At 39.6% G+C, this 17,539-nt stretch overlaps 1 protein-coding gene across 1 annotated transcript in view; it reads right to left on the bottom strand.

Annotated features, from left to right (window-relative positions):
* The window catches only part of ACO1 (aconitase 1), a 60,876-nt gene that overhangs the window by 19,638 nt on the left and 23,699 nt on the right, over nt 1-17,539 (bottom strand). The window contains exons 4-8 of the mRNA XM_070742462.1: nt 13,192-13,329; nt 9,864-9,933; nt 9,095-9,278; nt 1,117-1,256; nt 156-327 (exon numbers count right to left, since the gene is read on the bottom strand). Of these exons, the coding sequence (XP_070598563.1) occupies nt 156-327; nt 1,117-1,256; nt 9,095-9,278; nt 9,864-9,933; nt 13,192-13,329 (704 nt within the window). The remainder of the gene's footprint in view (nt 1-155; nt 328-1,116; nt 1,257-9,094; nt 9,279-9,863; nt 9,934-13,191; nt 13,330-17,539) is intronic.

A 17,539-nucleotide genomic window follows, 5' to 3' on the forward strand; every position in this document is an offset into this window, starting at 1 on the left:
GTGATTTTGAATTGTCTAATCCAGTGTTTCCCAACCTTGGCAACTTGGAGATATCTATTTGTGTTAATATTAAAGCAGGCAATCTACCTCCATTTGAAATGAATACTCTCTGATTCAGAAATTTACATTTTACATATTGTCTTCCGTCTACTCACCGGTTTGAACTAAATATTTGATGCTAACTTCATCAACTGGGAAGAAGGCTGCCGTTGCGCCATATTCTGGACACATATTGGCAATTGTGGCTCGATCAGCAATGGATAACTGAGCAACTCCAGGTCCAAAGAACTCGACAAATTTGCCCACAACCCCTACTTGGCGTAAATGCTGCAACACATTTAAGTTTGCATTCAGTTCCATTTTCATAGTATATTCTATAGTATATTTAACTGAATCCAGAGATTTTATAAACGAGAATCTGAGGCTCCAAGTTATCAAACTCTGCTGCCAAATTTAAACTTATAATGCAACACTAACATTCAAATATAATAAACAAATAAAATAGATTCCATTGATTTCTATAATTCTAGATAAAGTACAACTGCATTGAGTTTTAAAATATGGCACACCAACAATACCAAATGGTATCCCCCACAAATTTGACTCCAGTTTGCATTGACGGCCTCAGTCAGCTTCATGTTGGCTGAGTTCTGTTTTTTATGCCTCTTGGAACTCCTTTAAAGTTTGTTGAAAACTGATAATACATTTTCCGGCAATTTTGAATTAGGAAACAAATAAAAGTATAACACTGTCATCAAATTAAATATATCACGATTAAAAATCCTGCACAAGTCTAACATAGAGGAACATACTTTGTGGTCCTTGATATCTCTGCGTTAAGAGAGGACTTTATCTCTAAAAGGTGGAATTATGGAACTACAGTATTCTATTAATTCAACACTTCTGACACACATCAGTGCTTAGAATAGCGATCACAAAGTGGCTTTGTTGATTGTATTAAATTGGAATAAAAAGTCCCAGAAATAGAGCTCAAACACTTACTGAATGTCATTTGCTGTTCTTGAACTCCTAACTTATTAGCATGCAGATTTCTGAGATTAATTAAGCAATAGCCTTGTATTATGATCAATAGTGGTTGGCCAAGCAAGTGATTACCTTGGTAACCGTGAGCACGATGTCTGTGGATGTGACCAATGACTGAGGAATACCGCTCAATTTGTAGCCAATCACTTCAGGAAGAACCATACTGATTGGTTGGCCCAGCATTACTGCTTCAGCTTCAATACCGCCCACACCTGATTAAAGGGGAAGGAGAGAGAGAGAGAGAGAGAGAGAGAGAGAAAGATTAAATATAACTGCTAATTTATGCAGCAATATCTATTAAGGCAAATAACAGTGGATCAACAATATTACTGACAGGGAGATAAAAACGGTTGTTATTCATCTAAAATGAAGCTTTTCCATATACTTGATACTTTACATATTTCAGGAATGCAAATTATCTCATAGGGTAAAAAACATCAAAAGTGTATTGCTAGATCAAAACAATGGCCAACAAGAATAGTTATGCATTAAGACTTGCCTATGTTCAGCATTGGAAGAATAAGAATACTGTATACCCACAGAAGTTTTATGTAAAATATTAATGTGCACGGAGATGGACAAACTAACACTTGAATGAAAAAAAAATGAGACTGAATATTATGAAACTTAGAATAAATTATATTACTGGTGGGAAGAAAGGAGAACCAAGATTTCAAATTAAGGGAATTGTATGAAGAAGTAAAATACATGTACCGTATATACTCGAGTATAAGCCGAGTTTTTCAGCCCCAAAAATGGGCTGAAAAACCCGACCTCGGCTTATACTCGGGTCACCACAAGAGGGCGCCGGATCACCACAAGAGGGCGCACCGCGGGAGCCTGTCAGACATTGCTGGCTTGGGCGGGTGTGGGAAAGGGCAAAGTGCGGCGGCAAAGGGCGCTCCAACCGAAGCGGCTGTGGCAAGAGTGGGGCAGTTGCCTCCTACCCAGCTCTAGCAAAGACGCCAGCCCTTTGCCTTTGCTGTTAGAGCTGGAGCTTCTGTCTTCTTGCAGGTGCCTTCCCTTCCCTGGCTCCAGCAAAGGCGCCAGCCAACTGCTCCGATGGCGTGCGAGAGGGGGAAAAGGCGATGGTGAGGTCGGGGGGTGGATTCCTGCTTCACGAGTCCCCCCCCACCTTGCCGGCTTCCCCTCACCTTTTTCCCCTCGCACGCCATCGGGGCAGTCGCGGGGAAGAAGAGAGAGAGGGTGCCTGCATGTGCCCTTTCTCTCTCCCCCCTCCACCTTGCCGGCTTCTCCTCGCCTTTTTCCCCTCGCACGCCATCGGGGCAGTCGCGGGGAAGAAGAGAGAGAGGATGCCTGCATGCGCCTTTTCTCTCTCCCCCCTCCACCTTGCCGGCTTCCCCTCGCCTTTTTCCCCTCGCACGCCATCGGGGCTGTCGCAGGGAAGAAGAGAGAGAGGGTGCCTGCATGCGCCCTTTCTCTCTCTCCCCCCCCTCCTTGCCGGCTTCCCCTCGCCTTTTCCCCCTTGCACGCCATCGGGGCAGTCGCGGGGAAGAAGAGAGAGAGGGTGCCTGCATGCGCCCTTTCTCTCTCCCCCCCTCCTTGCCGGCTTCCCCTCGCCTTTTCCCCCTTGCACGCCATCGGGGCAGTCGAGAGAGAGGGTGCCTGCATGCGCCCTTTCTCTCTCCCCCCCTCCACCTCGCCGGCTTCCCCTCGCCTTTTTCTCCTCGCACGCAGCTGCCCTACCCTTCCCACAGCCACGTCACTTGGAGCCCCCTTTTACTTCCCTCTTGGAGCTCCTGTCGGCATCTTGCAGCTGCCTTCCCTTCTCCGGGTCCAGCAAAGTTGCCAGCCAACTGCTCCGACGGCGTGCGAGAGAGGAACAGACGATGGGAAGTCAGGGGGGAGGGGATTCCTGCTTCATGAGTACCCCCCCCCCCGACCTCACCAGCTTCGCATCGTTTGTTCCTCTCTCGCACGCCGTCGGAGCAGTTGGCTGGCAACTTTGCTGGACCCGGAGAAGGGAAGGCAGCTGCAAGATGCCGACAGGAGCTCCAAGAGGGAAGTAAAAGGGGGCTCCAAGTGACGCAGCTGTGGGAAGGGTAGGGCAGCTACCTTCCCTTCCCCGGGTCCAGCAAAGTTGCCAGCCAACTGCTCCGACGGCGTGCGAGAGGGGAAAAGACGATGCGAAGCTGGTGAGGTCGGGGGGGGGGGACTCATGAAGCAGGAATCCCCCCCCCGACCTCACCGGCTTTTCCCCTCTCGCATGCCGTCGGAGCAGTTGGCTGGCAACTTTGCTGGTGCCGGGGAAAGGAGGCAACTCACCCTTCCTACAGCCGCTTCACGGTGTTTCGAAAGACAAGTTCTCTGTCATTTCGTCATTTAAAATAGCCCGTCGAAGCCGTACATCCAGGAGACCAGCCTGTCGGAAAAAATCCACCTTGCCAAAACCGCACCGCACGTGTTTGTGGTTCACCAGGTGCAGTTTGGCTCCTGTTCTCTCCTTTAGCAATTATTCCAGTTCCCCGTTTGAGCAAAGGGCTTAAGGGATCATTAAGGCATAATAGATGAGTCTGCATATTTTTCTCCAGCTAAATGTGGTTGCTTCATTGGAAACTCTGGGCCGGTGAGAATTACAATCACTTGGCTTCAACGTTTACAATCTTGGAGGCTCAGCCTGGCTTTGGAAGAAACTGGTGAACTTAGCTTCTTGTCATTATTATTATTTATTTTTATTATTATTTATTAGATTTGTATGCAGCCCCTCTCTGTAGACTCATTAGTAGACCATGTGGCTGACATGGACAAAATATAGCAGCAACAACAACAACAAAAACAACAACAAAATCAACAAACAACAATAACAGAGTTGGAGGTCATGCTGATAACCTCACAGCAGCTAATGCTGAAGCTCTTCTTTGGATACAGATTTATCTATCTATCTATCTATCTATCTATCTATCTATCTATCTATCTATCTATCTATCTATCTATCTATATCTATCTAATTGGATTTGTATGCCATCCCTCTCCAAGGACTCAGGGTGGCTGACAGCATATATAAAAACAGAACAATAATGTAAATCCAATTAATGATGAGAAGGAATCCAGTTTTGAAGGATTCTAACTCTTAGGTTTTAGCTTTGTTGCTGATTGAGCTACTTTTTTTACTTTTTAATTTATTGTTAATATTGTTAATTTGTTTACCCTCTTTTAAATTTACAGAGCTAGTTTACTGGTTTTCTTTAAAATAAATATTCTAAAACATGTCTCAATTAATGTAATTTTATTGGTTTCCATTTTTATAAGTTACCAGTAGCCACTGCATTTTCTAACCTCGGCTTATACTCGGGTCAATAAGTTTTCCCAGTTTTTGTGGCAAAAATTGGTGCCTCGGCTTATACTCGGGTCGGCTTATACTCGAGTATATACGGTATATATATATATATCATTTGTGAACAGTACAGTTTTAAGGTGAACATTGATGTAATAATTTAGGGTATTTAAGTGTATATACTAGAATTAGAAGATTTGTCACATATTTGTTAATTGTTTCTTTGGTGGTGGTGGTGGTTTGTTATGTGTGTTTTCTCAATATATATATTTTTAAGAATAGTTGTGCATTATCATATTCCCTGCCTCATTTTCTCAAGGAACTCAAACTGGACTGAGAAGTTGCAAGGCAATAAATTTCAAAGCAGGGTTTATCTACCTACAGATGAAATTAAGCGGAGTGTCTCACACCTTGTTTAAGAAACAGGTACATGCTAAACATATGGTCTAATTTTGCAATAAAAACTCTGCTGTAAGGATCAAACAGATAAATTCTTTTAATGTGTGAATCTATTCTCTTGCATTTTGCAAATTACCATGCATGCAAAAATCATTTCCCTCCCTTTGCACAGGCATTTAAAACACAACCTAAAAACAATAGAACAAGGTATTTTAAATGTAAAGCATTCAAGGAGCTTAAGAACAGGAAATGAAAGGACTGTAAGCACATGACTATCATAAGAGAATACTAACCCTGTATTTAATGCTTCCTTTCCTGGTTAGATCATATATCTTCTTATATTCATAACCCCCAACACTCTCACAAACAAATGCTTGCCAATGAATTAGAAGGAAACAGAATCCCAAAACATTATGATATCAAGAAACACATTTGTTTTACTCAGCAGTGGAAAACCATGCACGTGTCTATTCATCAACTTTAGATCAACTCTGGATCTAGTTTTCCTTGGCTATTCCCAAAGTAAAATAAGAGTATCTTTATTACAGTGTTTTCTCAATTTTAAAGGGATGCACCAACACATTTCTAGATATATACGGTTTCCCCCACTTGTATCAAGCCACCGCATATATCTTGGCTGCATATCCCCCCCTGCCCCCAACACATTGGTTTGAGATAGTAAGTGACACATTATTAAATCAGCTAAATTGGAATTAAAGTAGTATTCTCCTCCTTAGTGTGACCACATTCAAGGGTAGTCTCTGAAAGTGTCTGAAATCTGCTAGGGTTGTGTTGATCTTGAATTGATATAAGGTAGATATGGTGATTTCAAAAGAATAATAGGCAAGGCTCACAACTGGGGGAACAAATTTGATACCATTATTGTTTCAGCCAACTCCAAAATGAGTAGAGAACACTTCAACCAAGCAGTGAGGAAAGGCTTGTAGTTGTGTTAACTAAATTAGAACAGAATAAAATAGAATAGAGTAGAATAGAATTCTTTATTGGCCAAGTGTGATTGTACACACAAGGAATTTGTCTTTGGTGCATATGCTCTCAGTGTACATAAAAGAAAAGATACACTTGTCAAGAATCATGAGGGACAACACTTAATGATTGTCATAGGGGTCAAATAAGCAATGAAGAAACTATCAATATCAGTAAAATATCTTAAGGATACAAACAACAAGTTACAGTCATACAGTCATAAGTGGAGGAGACAGGTGATAGGAATGGTGAGCAAAAAACTAGTAGCTTTTTTTAAAAAAAAACACGTTAAAATCTTTAAATGTTTTTCTTTGCCCTGTTTGCATTTTTATGTTAGCTGATCAAGCAAATGTGTGCATGTGTGTGTGTGTTGTGTTAAACCAAACAAACCATAACTAAGATTGGGGGAAAAAATCTTGTGGTTTCCTGGTGCTGAGTCAAAGCATTTCTTTGGAAAGATTAAATGCAGTACTGCCTTGAGCTTATTTTAAAGAGGATTATTAGGTTTAAATTTGGTGGGTTTTTTTAAATGGGATTAAAAGGGGTATTTCAGGGATTTAATATTTAGGAACGGGTTCTAATGTGTGTGTGTGTGTGTGTGTAAGAGAGAGAGAGGGGTGGGGAAGGAGGGGGAGATATATATATTTTTGAATCCCAATTTTAAATTATTTCCAGAATAGCTAGACATTCTGAGAAGCAAGAAATCAACAACAGTATTTTACTTTAAGATCTCACTGTGTGATTTTGCTTTCTTTTAACCCATGCCTATCTTAATTTTACTTTTCTTTATCAAGTTTATTTCTCTCTTCACAGAACAGTGCAGCTCTCAACCTGTTAAGAATCTCCACTTTTATCACCTTCAACCTGCAATAATTAATTGATGTAATCTAGAATCGGGAAGATTTTGCCCTCAAAATAAAGTTGAATAAGAATGCAAGCTAAGTATATACACCTTAGATTTGGCATAGAAACATAGAAGACTGATGGCAGAAAAAGACCTCATGGTCTATCTAGTCTGCCCTTATACTATTTCCTGTATTTTATCTTACAATGGATATATGTTTATCCCAGGCATGTTTAAATTCAGTTACTGTGGATTTACCAACCACGTCTGCTGGAAGTTTGTTCCAAGGATGTCCTACTACTTCAGTAAAATAATATTTTCTCATGTTGCTTTTGATCTTTCCCCCAACTAACCTCAGATTGTGTCCCCTTGTTCTTGTGTTCACTTTCCTATTTAAAACACTTCCCTCCTGAACCTTATTTAACCCTTTAACGTATTTAAATGTCTCGATCATGTTCCCCCTTTTCCTTCTGTCTTCCAGATTATACAGATTGAGTTCATTAAGTCTTTCCTGATACGTTTTATGCTTAAGACCTTCCACCATTCTTGCAGCCTGTCTTTGGACCCTTTCAATTTTGTCAATATCTTTTGTGGGAACATTTTTTCTGGGCACTGATAATGACTGATATTATTCAAGGTAAACTTCTCTTCCCACGGAAGAGATAAAAATAACCTTCATCTGACTCATTGATTTATGGAGAAGACTGAAATTAGAGAAATTAAAGGCATGTCTTCTATCTTGTGAGCCTTTTGTCATACTTCAGTCACTGGGAAAATCTCTGATTTGTTTCCTTTTACCATTTCGATAGTGGTATTAATTCGTCATAAAATAACTAATTGGTATCTTCTTGCCCTTCTAACTTTCCAGGGAAATATAGACTTGGTGATGCTTACACCTGAATTTCCTTGAACCAGGCATGACTAATTGTGTGAAAAACATTTTGGTGGTCACAGGCCATGCCTAATTATGATTAAATAGGGATTCCACTTATGAATTTGATTCCTTGCCTGTTTTTGTACTAGGGTTAACAACAACAACAACAACAACAACAGAGTTGGAAGGGACCTTGGAGGTCTTCTAGTCCAACTCCCTGCTTAAGCAGAAAATCCTACACTACTTCAGACAAATGGTTAGCCAACATCTTCTTAAAAACTTCCAGTGTTGGAGCATTCACAACTTCTGGAGGCAAGCTGTTCCACTGATTGATTGCTTCTCCTATTTAAATTCCCAGGATAAGGTCTTCTTCTGCCACTGTTTGTGAACAGGCTCTGTGATATGAAGCTCCTGGCCTGAATTAGACTATTTTTTTAAACCATTTACCAAGTACGGGTAGTCCTTACAACAGTTCATTTAGTGACCATTCAAAGTTACAATGCCACTGGAAAAAGTAACTTATGACTATTTTCACACATAAACGTTGGAGCATTCCCATGGTCACATGATCAAAATTCAGATGCTTGCCAACTGACTCGTATTTATGATGGTTGCAATGTCCTGGGGGGGTCATGTGATTCCCTTTTTCAACCTTCTGACAAGCAAAATCAATGGGAAAGCCAGATTCACTTAAAAAACAAACAAACCCATGTTACTAACTTTAAAACTTCTGTTATAACAACTGTGGCAAGAAAAATGGGCAAAACTCACTTAACAAATGTCTCATTTAACAACATAAATTTTGGGCTCAATTGTGTTCATAAATCGGAGGATTACCTGTACAGGGAATATATTACACTGCTCAAAAAAATAAAGGGAACACTTAAACAACACAATATAACTCCAAATAAATCAAACTTCTGTGAAATCAAACTGTCCACTTAGGAAGCAACACTGATTGACAATCAATTTCACATGCTGTTGTGCAAATGGAATAGTTATGCAAATGAAATATTCAATAAGAATATTTCATTCATTCAGATCTAGGATGTGTTATTTGAGTGTTCCCTTTATTTTTTTGAGCAGTATATTTTACATACATTTTGAACTTTTGCTAGAGGTTTTGGAAGCTGTACTTCAACAAGATCAGGACTCCAAGCTCCATTGCATGGTCTATGGATCCCCCCCCCCCCGAAGATATAGAACTGATTTGGTGTAATGGTTACGGATCAGGCTAGAAGTTTGATTATGGTGAGTTCGAGTCACACTTTAGGCATGAAAAGCAGCTGGGTGACTCTAGGCCAGTTTTTCTCACAGGATGGTTATTATGGGGAAAATAGGAGGAAAGAATATTAGGTATTATCTTGCCCCCCTTGAATTATTTATAAAAAATAATAAAAGGTGGGAATAAAAAAATAATAAATATACATACAAAGTATTTGAACATAAATTCAGCAACTGAAAACTCAACCAATATTTTTTTCCAAAAATATAAATACATAAATTACAAATGTTACCCCAGTCTATTATTTACTAGGAACGGGGGAAAACAGCAAGAAGAAATTCAGAGTAATACCTTCTCATTCTTAAATTTTGCTAAACACCACTTAAATTCCTAATGAACAGACAGCTCGGTTTTAAAAGCACTTACCCCAGCCAAGCACACCTAAGCCGTTAATCATTGTGGTATGTGAATCGGTACCCACCACGCTGTCTGGATAATGGAATCCATTCTGATCAAAGACAACTCTTGCCAGATATTCTAAATTCACCTGATGGACAATTCCTGAACCTGGAGGAATAATTCTCATGTTCTGGAAGGCTTGAGAGCCCCACTAAAACACAAATGGAAAAGAAGGAAATGTCTTAAGTAGCAGCAAAATTGAGTATTTTTCTAGTCTAGTCATCAATTTATAAATATTGGGATGATGAAGATTTGGTTTTTAGAATGTTCTGCCCATGTGGACCTACGACCAAGTTCTATTCAGACCTTTGTGGTTTCACCAATGAAGGGTTTCAGCCTAGTCCCTTGTATTTTTTTTAATCTTAAAATGTGACAAAATGTAAATAAAGATACCATAATCAAGCAAACAGTCCCAGTTTGATTGGCTACCCACTAAGTCAGATGCATGACCTAGACAGAAATCACAAAATTAACTGTCTGGCTTGAAATATGTGATACCGATGAATAACCAAGCTCAAATTTAAAAATATTTAAATTTTGGAGAGCATTTATTAAGTTTAATTCTTTCCCTTCTTTTATGGGGAAAAAAACTTTGCCAACTTCTCTTCTTAGCTATTCTTCCAGGACAAAAAAGGCCCATGTTGTACATTAGGAACTGTGATTGTGTAGACTCCCTTCTACCTTAATAGACTCTTCCATGGTTAGCTTTGCAGACACGGAACAAGTATGATTTTACCTTCAAGAACTCAAATCTTTCTTTATTTCTCTCAAATTCCAAATCTTGATTCTTCTGTAAACTGTCTGGCCTGCAGTGAAAGGTAAGGGGTTAATACAGTAAGAAAACTTCAGTAAGACTATAGACAGGATTCAATGTCTGTAACTTGAAAAAGAAAGTGGGGAGCAAATTGGTATTTATTTAGCTCAGCATCATTCATGGAGCTCTTTAATTGGCACACACCAAACTAGAGAGTTAGGAGAAAAGACGACTCGCAAAGCTTTTATAATAATTCCTACTGTCTCCTACAATGTTTAATTCCACCTAGACACTTTGACAAAGGGTATTCCGAATATAACAGTGAAGGAAAGATTTCTAAAACATTTATTATACAAGAACAAGAGTGCTAGCAAGTGAGAACAAGATTAGAAAGTACAGCTGACAAAAACATATTCAAGGCTTTGAAAAGCACCATATAATGCGGAACTGGAATACTGTCCATATGACTTGAGAACCAGGCTGAATTAGACCAAAAAGTCTAGGACCAAAACAGATTTTGTTCTGACTCAAATCAAAAGATCCAGCTAATCCTATGGGAAACATGCAAGCAGGATACAAGGGCAAATTCTCTCTTCTCAGTACAGAAGATACGAACCCCTCGTCATACGAACTTTCCGAGATACGAACCTGGGGTTTGGAAAATTTTTGCCTCTTCTTACGAACTTTTTTCACCTTATGAACCCGCCGCCCGAATGCCAAACCTGGAAGTTCGGCAAAAGTTCGGGTTTGGGAGGCCGCTGAGAAGCCCCGCCGCCTGGCTGTCGCCTTTTGAAACAGCCGGGGGGCTTCTCGGCGTTCTCCCGAATGCTGAACCCGGAAGGAATAATTGTATATGTCTCTATCACATCTTCTCTTACTTGAGTTTTATTTTTAAGCAAAATAGTCTGAAAGGCTTTCTTTAATCAGGCCTCCTGAACTCTTTCATTCTCCTAACCATTTCCATTTGTACTATTTTCCAGCTTGAAATAAATGAAAACACAGTGTTCAGAGGCAAGACTTGGAATGCCGGGCTTCATATATAAATAAGAGAAGAAAGAAAAGTTTCAGTAGCCAAACTATTGTTGGAGAAAGACTAGACTTTGGTCTCATCTAGCAAGTTACCTGGAATGCCTTTATGCTAAAGATTACATTTCAACGAATGCAAACTTCGAGCTAATCATTCCCAACATTCACATGTGAACACCCTTCCCTGTTAATTGGGGGAAAGGGCCATCTAGCGCAGAGCTTTCAAACTTGGTTACACTAAGATGTGGGGACTCAGGAGAAATTGAGGCCCACCACAACTCTCTCCTGAGTGGCAATTCCACTGTTGTGCTATTTCAACTTGTGGAGACATTCACAAAGATGTCTAACCTCATCTGGAAGTCAAACAACATATGAAGCATTGTTGGTGCATGACACAGGAGAAGTAATCCAAAACTTATAAAGGCCCTTCAAATTATTATTATCATTTTTTAATTATTTATTAGATTTGTATGCCGCCCCTCTCCGCAGGCTCGGGGCGGCTCACAGCAATGATAAAAACAATATACAGTAACAAATCTAATATTAACGTTTAAAATAACAATTTGACATTAAAAAGCCTAAAAACCCCAGTATATAAAAAAGCATACACACAAACATATCATACATACAGCTACAAAGGCAAAGGGGGGGGGGATGTACTGTATGTTGTTAATATGAACAGCATGAAGAAACATTTTATTATCCTTGGTGGACATATAAAAAAGCTTGTTTATAAGATACAAAAGGAAAGAGAATTAGCACAGGATTGATTCATTTTTATAAATATATTGTTAGGACGGTTTGTTTTTCAAGCAATTACTTTTAATTATCAGTCACAGTTCATTCAGGTCCAGTGTCCCCTCCCCCATTTAAACTATGGATTTTCTACAAATATGCTTGCATGGACACATGCAAAGGTGTAATTTTGGGGAAGAATTATGGTTAAGAATAGTTTTAGGTGGAGATAGCAATTTAAGTTGAAAAGGGGAAGAAGCTCATTGCACTGGATTTTCACCATTCGTTACTGGCAGTTCTCGACTTAGGACCATTTTTTTAGTGACCGTTTCAAATTTTAATGGCTCTGAAAAAAGTGACTTAAGGGGACCGTTTTTTCACATTTTTATGACCACTGCAGTATCCCAGTAGACAGGTGATCAAAATTTGAACGCTTGGCAACTGGCATGTACTTATGACGGTTGCAATGTCCTGGGGTTATGTGATAACCTTTTGCGACTTTCTGAGAGGAAAAGTCATTTGAGAAAGCCAGATTCACTTAATAATCATGTTATGAATTTATTAACTGCAGTGATTCCCTTAACAAGTGTGCAAAAAAAAAAGTCACAAAATGAAGCAAACATTCACTTAATAACTGTCTAGTTTAGCAATGGAAATTTTGAGGTCAATTATGGACATAAGCTGAGGATTATTTGTATCTTGTTTTTGTACCTTAAGGACTAACGTTGAAAGAATAACATCAAATCTTTCTGGATCATTGCATAGAATAATGTAGAAGAAGAAATAAGAGAGAAGGAACAAGTAATTTATCAAAATGTAAATATATTTCTAAAGGGAAAGCATTATCCTGTGAGCCACCCTGAGTTTTCGGAGAAGGGCGGCAGACAAATCTAATAAATAAATAAATAAATAAATATTAGTGGATACAAACCGAGATGCTTACTGTAAACATGGGAGAATTGCACTCATATATGTTTCCCTGTCTTGTTTATGTTCATGGCATCGGACCAGAATATCTCCGAGACCGCCTTCTGCTGCACGAATCCCAGAGCCTTCTCTGTGGTGGCCCCGACTCTCTGGAACCAGCTCCCCCCAGAGATTAGAACTGCCCCCACCCTCCTTGCCTTTCGTAAACTCCTCAAAACCCAACTTTGTCATCAGGCATGGGGGAACTGAGATATCTCCCCAGGCCTATACAATTTATGTATGGTATGTTTGTACGTATGTCTGTTTAATAATGGGGTTTTTAAAATATTTTAAATTGTAAATTATTAGATTTGTTATGAACTGTTTTATTGTGTTGTGAGCCGCCCCGAGTCTACGGAGAGGGGCAGCATACAAATGTAATAAATAATAATAATAATAATAATAATAACAACAACAACAATGTTTTACATGTATATAATAAACATTTTTTAAAGAACTAACATGGTTACCTTCCTAGAGGTTCTCAGTCTCTGATTGTAATGAATCCTTGCTCTTCAATGAAGGAGTTTAGGTCTTTCTTTTTTCCCCCTTCTTTGCATGTCGCTTAAGGTAAATTCCTTACCTTTTATTAAAGTCAACCTGGATGGAATGATCAATGACTAAATCAGCAGGACACACAGGGTTGATTTTCTCAGGGTTACCTTCCAGGGCCTTCACAGCATCACGCATAGCAGCAAAATCAACAACTGCGGGGACACCCCTGCAACAGGAAAGTAAAAAAACAATTTTTTAAAAAAAATACAAGGCAAATTTGTCAAAACCAGGGGTGGGCTGCTGGGAGTTCGCAGAGGTTCGGGAGAAACTCTAGCTAAGATTCTGTGCAGTTCAGAGAACCCCCAAATCCCACTCCTGGATGGCCCCGCCCACCCTGGCCCTCCCCTTCCAGGAGTCCACATGTGGCCCGTTTTGGATGCAGATAAGTGCAGGGCATGCACGGAGGCTCAGGGAGGGTGAAAAGCGGATCTATCAGAAGTTCAGGGAGGCTGGAAACGGGCCCGTTTCCGGCCTCCATAAGGCCTCTGAAGCCTTGGAAGGCCATTTTCACCCTCCCGGAGTGTTCTGTCGGGCTCTCTGGTAGAATCCTCCCAAAAATTCACAGGTACAAATTTCAGGCACACACATGTTTGAAAATTCAAAACAATGTTCTTCATAATGAAAATTCACTTAAACTAAGCCCTCTTTTGTTATAGCAAAGAGCACTCATCTCCAAACAAACTGGTAATTTGTACAAGTCCCTTATCAGTTCTGTGATACTTAGCTTGCAGCTGTGAGGCAATTCACAGTCCTTCTTCTTTCACAAAGTGAAACACACTTTGCTCTGGTTTACTTTCAAAGCGGGGGAAAATCAGCACACAAAAGGTCAAAGTCAGCAAAGTAGGCACGAAACACAACGATCAGATAATCCTCCACAATGGCCAAACCCACAGGCTGCTATTTACAGCAGCCTCACTAATTACCACAGCCCCACCCAACCACAGGTGGCCTCATTTTCTTTGATAATAATCTCTCAGTTGTTGTTGCCTATGCATCGCTCTCCTCATGCGTGGCTGTATCATTAACTCTTGTTCTGAATCCAAGGAGGAGCTAGATAATTGATCTCCTTCTGAGCTGTCTGCCACACTCTCCTCCTCCCTGTCACTCATGTCTTCTTGGTCAGAGGAGCCTTCATCAGCAGATTCCACCGGGGGCAAAACAGGCCTGCAGCATGTGGATGTCTCCACCACATCCACAGTCCTTGGGGCAGGAGCTGGGCCAGAGCTGACCACAACATGGAGGCTCAAAGAAAACCTTCAAAGTCCGGGGAGGGCAAAAACACTCCAAGGTGCAGGAGGCTGACTAGGCCACGCCCACTATGGTCACGCCCACCCAACAACTGGGCAGAGAATCCTTTGCTAAAATTTTGAAGCCACCCCAGGGATGCAAAATTGATAGCCCGGGAGCTGCGAAAATGTGCAAGGAAGATTTTGAAATTGAAACACACGCACAACACCTTTTGTAAGGTCCAAAGTTGGAGCTGCCGTTTGGAGAATGGTAGAAGTTAAATATTCAATATACACCTGAATGGGTTATAAAAGCAAACACCCTGGTTCAACAGAAAGAACTATCCAAACAAGCAAGCTCTAGATTCACGTTTTTCTTTCCTTGTCCCTTCTCCTGTCCTTTTACAACTTGTGTTGTAACATTAACTATAATTATCCGTGGTTATCTGAACTGGCAAGCTCTGGGTGCTGCTAACAGGCAAATGCCAGAGATTGCTGACTCGTTTAGTTGTGGAAAGTATGGTTTGTAGATAGCTCTAACTAAAATCAAACAGCAAAACAAGAGAAAAAGAATATTTCTAATTCTCCAAATTCTGCAATCAGGTACATCAATCGCCCTTAAAACTGTTCTTCCTTGCAGAGGTATTGATACTATGGTCTAACTTTCAGACTACAATCAATAGTTCTTTTTAGTCTAAATCTATGTAATCCCACACTTAGAATTATTATATGCAGGCAGTCCTTGTCTTACAACCACAAATGAACACAAATTTCTCTTGCTAAGCAAGACCGTTATTAAGTGACAATTATCCCATTTTGCAACCTTCCTTGCCACAGTTGTTTAAGTGAATCACTGCAGTTGTTAAGTTAGTAACATGGTAGTTAAGTGAATCTGGCTTCTCCATTGATTTTGCTTGGCAGGAGGTCACAAAAGGTGATCACATGACCCTGGGACACTGCAACTGTCATAAATACATGCCAGTTGCCAAGCATCAAAATTTTGACCATGTGTCCATAGGGATGCTGTAACAATCATAAATGTGCAAAACAATTCCCCCCCCCCCCACTTGGAACAGTAACTAAATGAACAGTTGTAACCTGGAACAGTAACTAAAAGAACAGTTATAAGTTGACTACCTATAGTTATTTTGAACATTGAATATTAGGCAGATTTTCTGCAATCAAATGTTTGAGACTCAAATCACAAATAGATCCAGGGAATGAGAGAAGAAGAAAAGAGGAATGTGAAAAAAAGTTTTAACACAATGTGTCAAAGACAGTAAACAAGCTAGAATTCTTATAGCATTATCCCAGAATCCTTTGTATTTCATCACAGCTCAAATCCAATAAATGAGACTGGCACTAAATTTATATTTTATATATCTTATAATACACCAAAAAAGAACTAGGAGAGATTATTCTAATTCAACGCCCCTGAAGCGTCTGCACAAATTACAATTCCTCCAATGAAAAATACGAAAATTATTCAAAACTATAATTAAATCTACAACTAATAATGCTGTGGATTATCCAAAAATGTAGTTGCAAAGAATTTGTTCAGACACTGCTATTATTTAGGGTAATAACACAGCAATGTCTGAACAAATCCTTTGCAAGTACATTTCTCCAGCAAATTCATCTGGAATTCTTTTTTAAAAAAAATTGTATTAGTTGTTTCCTTAAGACCACACAATAGGTTTAGCAAAGGTTGGAACAGAATTTAACGATTCCATTCCCACTACCTTAAATTTGTTTTTAGAAACTCAGTATTTTCAGCTAGGTAAATGGGGGGAAATGAAAGTTATTTTGGAAAATAATAAGCCTGCTATGGAATGAATGCTCAAGAATATGTGGCAACCTACAAACTTTGAATACATAAGAATTAAAATGTATACAACACACTGCCAGAATCTAGAGTCCAAACTCTTAATGCAGTTGTAGTACTTACCCTGTTTTCCCCAAAATAAGACATCCCCTCATAATAAGCCCAATCAGGCTTCTGAGTGCATGGCAATAAGGCCAAGTGCTTATTTAAAAAAAATATAAGACAGGGTCTTATTTCTGGAGAAACACGGTAACTTTTAATAAAAAAGCATATCTTAACTGAAGTTTAAGAAAATTAAGATATTCTAATCTTACAGCGGTGCTTCGGTCAAAGTGTCATAGCATTCATTCACATTTGCACAAAGCTCAGACTTCTTATCAAGGATTTTGATTCACAACAATGGCTACTGTTATAGCTTTGAGAAAAATGCCCATTGTGTTCATGGTATAAGATGGCATTTCACAGACTGCCGTATAAGGCTCAAGGCAGGTATTGAGTCACCACAACGTTAGAAAGGATTGCTGTGTTACCCTGTTCCAAATACATATTCTTCATTCAGAAAAACAGCATGCAGCTTGTCAGGAAAAAAAATACTAGTTCAAATCTTTCTTCCTGATACAATGCCTCTCCGCATGTGAACAGATACCAGCAAGTAGCACCAGTGTCAAAATGGAAGATTCCTGAGCCTTATCAAACTATTTAATATGCTTAAGCTTCACATACCATTTTCTCATTCAGGACTAAATAGGTTAAAGGACTGAAAGAAGACCAAGACAATGATAGAATGCTGGTGAGACCACATTTGGAATACTGTGTTCAGTTCTGGAGACCTCACCTACAAAAAGATATTGACAAAATTGAACGGGTCCAAAGACAGGCTACAAGAATGGTGGAAGGTCTTAAGCATAAAACGTATCAGGAAAGACTTAATGAACTCAATCTGTATAGTCTGGAGGACAGAAGGAAAAGGGGGGACATGATCGAAACATTTAAATATATTAAAGGGTTAAATAAGGTCCAGGAGGGAAGTGTTTTTAATAGGAAAGTGAACACAAGAACAAGGGGACACAATCTGAAGTTAGTTGGGGGAAAGATCAAAAGCAACATGAGAAAATATTATTTTACTGAAAGAGTAGTAGATCCTTGGAACAAACTTCCAGCAGATGTGGTAGATAAATCCACAGTAACTGAATTTAAACATGCCTGGGATAAACATATATCCATCCTAAGATAAAATACAGAAAATAGTATAAGGGCAGACTAGATGGACCATGAGGTCTTTTTCTGCCGTCAGACTTCTATGTTTCTATGTCTATGTTTCTATG

The sequence above is a fragment of the Erythrolamprus reginae genome, chromosome 2 (genome assembly GCF_031021105.1).
Source record: "Erythrolamprus reginae isolate rEryReg1 chromosome 2, rEryReg1.hap1, whole genome shotgun sequence".
NCBI lineage: Eukaryota > Metazoa > Chordata > Lepidosauria > Squamata > Dipsadidae > Erythrolamprus > Erythrolamprus reginae.